Genomic DNA, 9812 nt, shown 5'->3' on the forward strand with positions numbered 1-9812 from the left:
CTACCTGACTCCAGGGCAAGGATACTATAAAATCTCCATTTCTACCCCACTCCAGGGCAAGGATACTGTAAAATCTCCATTTCTACCCCACTCCAGAGCAAGGATACTGTAAAATCTCCATTTCTACCCCACTCCAGGGCAAGGATACTGTAAAATCTCCATTTTTACCACACTCCAGGGCAAGGATACTGTAAAATCTCCATTTCTACCCTACTCCAGGGCAAGGATTATGTAAAATTTCCCTTCCCTTCCCACCCCACTCCAGGGAAGGATACTGTAAAATCTCAATTTTCATCCCAATCCTGTGCAAGGATACTGTCAAATCTCCATTCCCTTCCCACTCCAGGGCAAGGATTATGTAAATTTTCCCTACCCTTCCCACCCCACTCCAGGGCAAGGATAATGTAAAATCTCCATTTCCATCCCACCCCACCCCACTAACCTGCTCAGGGCAACAGAAGAAAACCCAACCGATCAGCTGGAACTCGGGAGGCAGCAAATAGATGGGGGTGGAGCCATCCAGAGGGGGTATTTGCCTGTTCTCCAAACTACTCAAAATTTCCACTACTGGTTTGCCAGAATCAGCCAGAACTAGCTGAATACCATCTCTGATCTGGTTGACGAAGAGGATGGGTGGATGTCCTCTTTCTCATCCTGCAATTCCTTTCTCCGGGGTTTAGCTAGTATCCCTCCGATCCCAAGGGATATCTCTTGAGTTTGAACATTTTTTTTTTAGAAGAACACCTTTTAAGAGCGTTTGGGGGAGGAAGATTACTTTGTTCTACTTCATAATATCTGAGATATTAGCGCTTTGGGAGAATCATTATATGGAGCCTAAAATGTGATTTTTATGGGAAAGGACTATAAAAGGCTCTCGAGTGGGAGACATGATTTGCATACCAAAGACTGAAAGTCGGTCTTCAGCAAAGCTTTCCTTAGTACATATCTATTTAAAGGGGGAGAAGAGAGACTCACACAGGAGGTAACTTGAAATAATTCTGAGTTACATGGTGCGTGTGTGCATGTGTGTGTGGGGGGATGTGGTGGCTCAGTGGCTAAGATGCTGAGCTTGTCAATCAGAAGGTCAGCATTTCAGCGGTTCGAATCCCTAGTGCCACCTAACGGAGTGAGCTCCCTTGTCCCAGCTTCTGCCAACCTAGCCGTTCGAAAGCACGTAAAAAATGCAAGTAGAAAAATAGGAACCACCTTTGGTGGGAAGGGAACAGCATTCCGTGCGCCTTCGGCATTGAATCATACTGGCCACATGACCACAGAGACTTCTTCGGACAGTGCTGAGTTTCCGGCTTTGAAACGGAGATGAGCACTGCCCCCTAGAGTAGGGAATGACTAGCACATATGTGCGAGGGGAACCTTTGCCCTTATCTTAAGTATGCGCGTATACCCAAGCTTCCCCCTTCCCCTTACGACCTGGTGATTTCCTTTCCTGATAGAGTCCTTTATTATTTTCATTTTGATAGGTTAATATCTGCATCCTTATTGCCGTGACCAGAGTAATTTCGAGAATAAGTGCTGAAAATTATAAGGTCCGTGGAGAGGCTAATGCCTTCAAGTAAGTTTGCTTTCCTTTTCTTTTTTTTTTATTTTTTTAAAAAAGAAGGAATTGTCTTGTGAATCAAGGCTGGATGAATTCTGCAGTGCTATTTATCTAATCCCAAAGGATTAGCGCTGTTTATTTAATCCCAAAGGAAAAGATAACATCCAATCTTGTGAAGATCACAGGCATTAAAAATACATCTGAATGTCCAGTAAAGTTGGCTGTTACGAACTTTTTTTGAAAAATACAGTTTGGGCAGAGGGTTAAAAATTGGAATCCAATCCAAGCGGTGCTCTTGGGATTATTTTGTAAACAATCCCTGTATATGAATTTCACAAGCATTTTTTTGCTGAGTGCTAAGCACAAGGAAAGTATTTCCTTCCTTCCTTCCTTCCTTCCTTCCTTCCTTCCTTCCTTCCTTCCTTCCTTCCTTCCTTCCTTCCTTCCTTCCTTACAATGCAATACAATGGTAGAGTTGGAAGGGACCTTGGAGGTCTTCTAGTCCAACCCCCTGCCTAGGCAGGAAACCCTATACCGTTTCAGACAGATGGCTATCCAACATCTTCTTAAAGACTTCCAGTGTTGGGGCATTCCTTCCTTCCATTCTTCCTTCCTCTTCCTTCTCTTTCCTTCTCTCCTTCCTTCAGTTGGAAGAAAAATCCGTTGCAGTTCCAAGCCAGGGGAAAGGTACTGGAAAGAAAATGGAGGCTGACTGCAAGAAAAGAAGGTTTATTTGGTTTCCAGAAACTTCGGTGAAAGCAGCATTTTTCTGGGGTGGCTGACCAAATGGCTGAGTGGGTGGATGGTTCTTTATACGATTTGGAGATAATGCAATAGTAGAGTTGGAAGGGACCTTGGAGGTCTTCTAGTCCAACCCCCTGCCTAGGCAGGATGCTCCAGGGGCTTGTGCGATGTAGTAAGCCTTGTTTACTATTCTAATGGTGGTGGGTTAATCCTATTATGTCCTAAAGGTCATGCCCCGTCCTTAGAATTTGGGTGGGGGGAATGTACATTCTTAATCCCATCAGCTCCAATCTTCTGTGGGAGCTTGTGGCTGAAGGCATTTCATTTATGAATAGGACTGCTTTGTCTTTGTGAATGGATACGAAATCTGCATTCTTTTTTTTTTTTTGGTAAATGATAATGAGTTTATTTTTATTTTTAAAAGATTTCTATTACACATATTTCAACCTTAACACCACCTGTCCACTCTTAACAGTGTTTCAGTATCACTATCATTCATATTTACAGCATGGCTATTTCAACTTTCTTTATACATCATTATTCTATGTACTGTATGCTTATTCATGTATGTACATTAAGACATCAATATTTATAAATGTATACAATATCTTTTTATTATACCTCTCCAGTAATCTTTATGAATGCTCTTTATTTCTGTTTTCTAGCCAATTATACCATATGTTACAGGTTGTATAGTACTCTGTTTCTTCTCTATCTTTTAATTCCATAGTTAGCCTGTCCATCTCAGCACAATCAAGTTCCTTTTTTATTGCTATTACATTAGAAGGGATACTATCTTGTTTCCAGTTTTGAGCAAATGTAATTCTGGCCACAGTTATTATATGGAGTATGATGTATTAGATTTTCTTACATGTCCTTTCTTATCATACTTAATAGAAATAGTTCTGGTCTCAGTTCAATTTGTTGTTTCGTAATTTTTTCTATCCATGTCTTTATTTTACTCCAATATTTCCTGGCTTTTGGGCACGTCCACCACATATGGTAGAATGTGCCTTGTTTATATTTGCATTTGTTGCATTCCGCTGATCTATCCCAAATCTGCATTCCTAAAATCCAGCCTCTTCAAGATTCTTAATTTGAAGCTGTTTTCCTACGTTAGGAAGACTGGGGTTGCTTTCTCCGTTTGTTAATATTTTTCTCCATTTCTCCTTTGGGGAAATATTCTATCCTGCCTCTTTTTAATATTCAGAATAAAGAATATTAATCTGGGGAGGGGGCTTCCTACACTTCTGTTTCTCCTCCTCCTCCTCCTCCTCCCATTATTCTCTTTTGCCTCTTCCTTTCATCCTTCCTTTTCCTTCTCCTTTCCTTCCTGTCTTCTTCCTTCTCTTCTTCTCTTCCTTCTCTTCTTTCCTTCTTTCTTTCCTTCCTTGCCTCCTCCTCCTCCTCCTCCTCCTCCTCCTCCTCCTCCTCCTCCTCCTCCTCCTCCTCCTCCCATTCAGCCTTTGGAGCCTGTCAATCTTCTGTCTTGACTGGCTCCTCTTGTTTGGTATTTGCTATGGCAGAAATTTGCAAGATTCATCAGGTGCATTTATAGACTGGGAATGTGAGAATAACCTTCGCTCTTGATTAGCACAGCATGTGATATTTTTAGCGCTTTAGGACCGGTGACACAAGAAAATGAACTTGAAACTAAAAATAAGCAGCACTGGGCACTGATATTTTTCTCTTCGTTCTGGCAAGAGAGAGACAGTCCTAGATTATTTCTTATCTGCACTGAAGAATGCTTGCTTGCTGTAGCAAACACAAGGACAGGGGCCGGAGTACATAATGAATATTTATCAAAGGATACTCAACGTACTTTATATCACTTGGGCGAGGTTTTAAGTAACCAACAGTTCCTTACAGAAAGGGCTTCATAACACAGCTTGTGATTTCAGCTGGCAAGGACCAAACTAGAATTTGTGTACACAAATTTTGCCCCTGTGCGCCAAAGCACCCCGGGGAGGAAGTTGGTTGGCAGAAAGACTATTTGCTGGAGAGCAGTTTTGCCTTGTTGCAGCTGGCAAGAACAAATTGGTGTAATTGTTGCCAACAGTTTTCCCTGGCACGCGGGATGTTGAGCCCGTGCTGGCCCGATGAACGGCGCATTGAAGGAGAGCATCAATCGGGCCTCGTCACGGCTTACCGATCGGATGGCCTGAGCTCACTAAGCAAATTTTGTTTTCCGCGGGAGACTAAGCTTCAAGGACTTTACTTGTCAATCTTGTAAGCGAGTAGTAGAGGTGGTTTTATTTGCTTCTGTGGTGGGTCATGCCTGGCGGATGAAGGTTGTAGAATCTCTATTCAAGCAATAGCAACAGCACTTAGACTTATATACCGCTTTACAGCCCTCTCTTAGTGGTTTGCAGAGTCATCCTCTTGCCCCCAACAATCTGTGTCCTCATTTTACTAACCTCAGAACGATGGAAGGCTGAGCCAACCTTGAGCTGGTCAGGATTGAACTGCTGGCAGTGAGTAGAATTAGCCTGCAATACTGCATTCTAACCATGGAAGGAAAGGGAGAGGGGAGGGAAGGAGGGAGGGAGGAAGGAAGGAGGGAGGGAGGGAGGGAAGAAAGGAAGGGAGGCTGCAACAGTCATAAGTGTGAAAAATAGCAATAGCAATAGCCCTTAGACTTATATACCGCTTCACAGTGCTTTACACCTCTCTTTGAGCGGTTTACAGAGTCAGCCTCTTGCCCCCAGCAATCTGGGTCCTCATTTTACCCACCTTGGAAGGATGGAAGACTGAGTCAACCTTGAGTTGGTCAGAATTGAACTGTTGGTAATGGGCAGAGTTTGCCTGCAATGCTGCATTCTGATCAGTGCACACCATGGGTGGGTGGATGGAAGGAAGGAAGGAAGGAAGGAAGGAAGGAAGGAAGGAAGGGCAATAGCACTAGCAATAGCACTTAGACTTATATACCACTTCACTTGGCTTTACAGCCCTTTCTAAGCAGTTTGCAGAGTCAGCCTCTTGCCCCCAACAATCTGGGTCCTCAATTCACCCACCTTGGAAGGTCTCCCACCTCCAGGGTCACATGGTCAAAATCCAGATGCTTAACAACAGTTTATGACAGTTGCACCATCCCATGGCCATGGGATCCCCACTTACGACCTTCCCAGTTGGTTTCCGCTGAGTAAAATCAATGGGGGGAAAAGTCAGATTCGCTGAATGACCGCCTGAATCACTCAACAACAAAACGTAAATGCAAATGTAGAAATTGGGCGCCTCTCACTTAACAACCGCTGTGCATAGGAGCGGAAATTCTGGTCCCAATTGCGGTCGTAAGACGAGGACTACCTGTATGCACACAGCCTCCCTGTCAGCTTTTAAAATAGGATAATTGGGGCCTTCGAGAAGGACGTGAGGCTTGGTGAGTCTGTCTCCTGCCTTGAGCCTGTGCATATTATTTGTCCTGCCTGGCAGAAGCTCATTAACGGGTTCTCGATAAACTGCCAGGGCCAAGCCTTATGGAATGATTTTGCTCATCATTGCCTCCGATGCGGTCTAGTGATCTGGAAAAATCAGTATCATTTCTCCAGCACATGCAGACTCCGGAATAGAAGCGGAGGAATCCACTATGAGATTTGTCATGAATAAATGAGGAGGGGGGGTGGAGTGGGAAGGGAAGAGAGGGAGAGAGAATGTGAGGGACAGAATGTGAGAGACAGAATGAGAGAAAGAGGGAGAGGGAGAATGAGAGAAAGAGAGGGAGAGAGAGAGAATGAGAGATGGAAAGAGAAAGAGAGTGAGTAAGAGAGAGAAGAGAGAATGAGAGGGAGAATGAGGGAGAGAAAACGAGAGAGTGAAAGAATGAGAGAGAATGAGAGAGGGAGAGAATGAGAGAGAGAATGAGAGAGAATGAGAGAATGAGAGAATGAGAGAGAGAAATAAAAGGGAGAGAGAGAATGAGAGAGTGAGAGGATGAGAGAATGAGAGAGAGAGAATGAGAGAGAAGAGAGAGAGAATAAGAGAGAGAATGTGAGAGAATGAGAGAATGGGAGAGAGAGAGTGTGAGAGGATGAGAGAGGGAATGAGAGAGAGAGAATGAGAGAGAAGAGAGAGAATGAGAGAGAGAGAGAGAGAGAATGAGAGAGAGAGAAAGGAGAAGAATGAGAACGCTAGCTGTCAGGGGGAAAATGTCTTCGGCTTGTCCATCTGGAATCCACGTGTAGCACTTTTCTTTATCGTGTGGTTCAATTATTGCATCACTAAAAAGATGATCCAATTCCCTGAGATGTCAAGAATAAAAATAGCATCCCCTTTTGCCCCTGGATTTGGGTATGGAGATCACTTTTTAAGCTCATGCAATCTTGAAAGAAAGTCCAAAGATGAACTAGGTTGACTGTCAGGCCCCAAACCAGGAAGGACATATGTTGATTCTACCAACCTGAGGTTTTTAAAAAAATTAAAGTAGACAGAATCTTGCCAGATTGAGGACTATCTGGGAACTGTTAGGGAGGGCTAGCTTCACCCTCTTTCTTTCACACAAAATATCTGGACTGAGTTCTCTCTTACTTCTCCAGGGAATTCAAACTACATTCCATCACAGTGTGCTTATTTTCTTTCTCTCTCTAATACTCTCTAGTCCTTCCTTCCTTCCTTCCTTCCTTCCTTCCTTCCTTCCTTCCTTCCTTCCTTCCTTCCTTCCTTCCTTCCTTCCTTCCTCATCCATCATCTATCTGCCTGCCCGCCTGCCCTCCCACCTGCCCATCCATCCATCCATCCATCCATCCATCCATCTAGTTTATTCTCTTTCTCTAGTACTGTTTAGTCCCTTCCTTCCCTCCTTCCCATCCACTGCCTGCCTGCCTGCCTGCCTGCCTGCCTGCCTGCCTGCCTGCCTGCCTGCCTGCCTGCCTGCCTGCCTGCCTGCCTGCCTGCCTGCCTGCCTGCCTGCCTGCCTGCCTGCCTACCTACCTACCTACCTACCTACCTACCTACCTACCTACCTACCTATCTATCTATCTATCTATCTATCTATCTATCTATCTCTAACTATCTATCTTTTATTCTCTCTTACTATTTAGTCCTTCCTCCCTTCCCATCTATCATTCATCCATCCATCCATCCATCCATCTTTTATTCTTTCTCTTTCTCTAATACTATCTAGTCCTTCCTTCCTTCCCATCCATCATCTATCTATCTATCTATCTATCTATCTATCTATCTATCTATCTATCTATCTATCTATCTATCTTTTATTCTCTCTCTCTAATACTATTTAGTCCGTCCGTCCTTCCCATTCATCTATCTATCTATCTATCTATCTATCTATCTATCTATCTATCTATCTATCTATCTATCTATCATCTATCTATCTATCTCTAACTATCTATCTTTTATTCTCTCTTACTATTTAGTCCTTCCTCCCTTCCCATCTATCATCCATCCATCCATCCATCCATCCATCCATCCATCCATCTATCTTTTATTCCTTCTCTCTCTCTAATACTATCTAGTCCTTCCTTCCTTCCCATCCATCATCTATCTATCTATCTATCTATCTATCTATCTATCTATCATCTATCTATCATCATGTATCATCTATCATCCATCCATCCATCCATACGTCCGTCCATCCATCTGTCTGTCTATTTATCTATCTATCCCTCCCTCCTTCCCTCCCCCCTCTCTCCATCCACCTACCCACCTGCCTGTCTTATTTATATAACCCAAAACCAAGAACGATAAGCAGCAATTCTTCTGAGATCACATCCACTCACCTCGACTCCTGTATACCTCTCTGTCTGTAGATAACGTTGCATAAAACCCAGGCCCCATGTTACCCTTAGCTCTCTCTCAGCACAGTTTTGATTTCCGAGACGGCAGGTGGAGCATTATCAACCAGTCCTTGGTGTGTGTGTGTGTGTGTGCGTGTGTGTGTGTGTGTGTGTGTATTTTATTTTCGAAATAAAGTAGTGGAGTAGTGCGAGACAGATTTGAGCAAAAAACCCCACCCCACCCCAAAAGAAGAGGGTGTCTGCCAGATCCCAGATGCGAAGGGAAGGCATTAAGCAGGGAGATTAAACAGTCATCATTAGCAATCCAGAATGTGAGTCAGCGTTGATAATGTCTTAAAGCTAATTACATCTTTGGCTCATTGGACATGATAAAAGACAAACACTATTTGGGTCACAGTTTATTAGACTCGGGAGAGGAAAGGCTCAAAAGAAACAGCACGCAAGGTTTTCCCCATCTAGCGTTGCAAATATTTGGAAGGGAAACCAGCAAACAAAAAAATAATCAGTAAACTAGGCAGGGAAGTTGTTGTTGATGAAGTCTTAGTGGACAACCAGCTAAATATGAGCCAGCAGTGTGCAGTGTCAGCCAAAAAAGCCATTGCAATCCTAAGTTGCACTTACAATCAAGATCGAGTGAGGTACCAATACCACTCTACAAAGCCTTAGTAAAGCCACACCTAGAGTATTGCATCTAGTTTTGGTGACCACACTATAAAAAAGACGTTGAGACTCTAGAAAGAGTGCAGAGAAGAGCAACCAGGATGATGAGGGGACTGGAGGCTAAAACATACGATGAACGGTTGCAGGAACTGGGCATGGCTGGTCTAGTGAAGAGAAGGACCAGGGGAGACAGGAGAGCAGCCTTCCAATGTTTGAGGGGCTGCCCCCTTCCTCTATGGCAGTCCTTCAAATGTGAGTTACTAATAACACTCTATAAAGCCTTAGTAAAGCCACACCTAGAGTATTGCATCTAGTTTTGGTCACCACATTATAAAAAAAAAAGATGTTGAGACTCTAGAAAAAGTGCAGAGAAGAGCAACCAGGATGATGAGGGGACTGGAGGTTAAAACATACGATGAACGGTTGCAGGAACTGGGCATGGCTAGTCTAGTGAAGAGAAGGACCAGGGGAGACATGATAGCTGTCTTCCAATATTGGAGGGGCTGCCATAGAGAGGAGGGGGTCAAGCTGTTTTCCAAAACACCCAAGGACCAGACAAGGAATAACGGATGGAAACTGAACAAGGAGAGATTCAACCTGGAAATAAGAAGGAATTTTCCGACAGTGAGAACAATCAACTAATGGAACAGAAGTTGCCTTTGGAAGTTTTGGGAGCTTCATCCCTTGAGACTTCCAAGAAAAGATTGGACTGCCTTTGTCAGAAATGGTGTAGGGTCTCCTACTTGGGCACGGGGTTGGACTAGATGACCTACAAGGTCCCTTCCAACTATGTTATTCTATACTCAGTGGAATGAGTTGCCTTCAGAAGTTGTGGGAGCTTCATCACTGGAGGCTTTCAAAGAGAGATTGGACTGCCACTTGTCAGAAATGGCGTAGGGTCTCCTACTTGGGCGCGGGGTTGGACTAGATGACCTACAAGGTCCCTTCCAACTCTGTTAATCTGTTATCTCTAAATTCTATTGCTACAAAACAACCCCCCCTTCCTGGTGTTATACAAGTAGTCCTCAACTTACAGCAGTTCATTGAGTGACCCAAGTTACAACGGTACTGAAAAAAAGTCAGCGATTTTCACACTTATGACC

The 9812-nt window shown here is 43.8% G+C and overlaps 1 protein-coding gene across 2 annotated transcripts in view; it reads left to right on the forward strand.

The window, feature by feature from the left end:
• Positions 1-9812, forward strand: part of ADGRD1 (adhesion G protein-coupled receptor D1) — a 158862-nt gene that overhangs the window by 132815 nt on the left and 16235 nt on the right. For both annotated transcript variants that reach the window (XM_081966884.1, XM_081966885.1), the window contains one exon: positions 1479-1570. In XM_081966884.1, coding sequence (XP_081823010.1) covers positions 1479-1570 — 92 coding nt within the window. The remainder of the gene's footprint in view (positions 1-1478; positions 1571-9812) is intronic.

This window comes from Natrix helvetica (genome assembly GCF_964273705.1).
Source record: "Natrix helvetica genome assembly, chromosome: 14".
Classification (NCBI taxonomy): Eukaryota; Metazoa; Chordata; class Lepidosauria; order Squamata; family Natricidae; genus Natrix; species Natrix helvetica.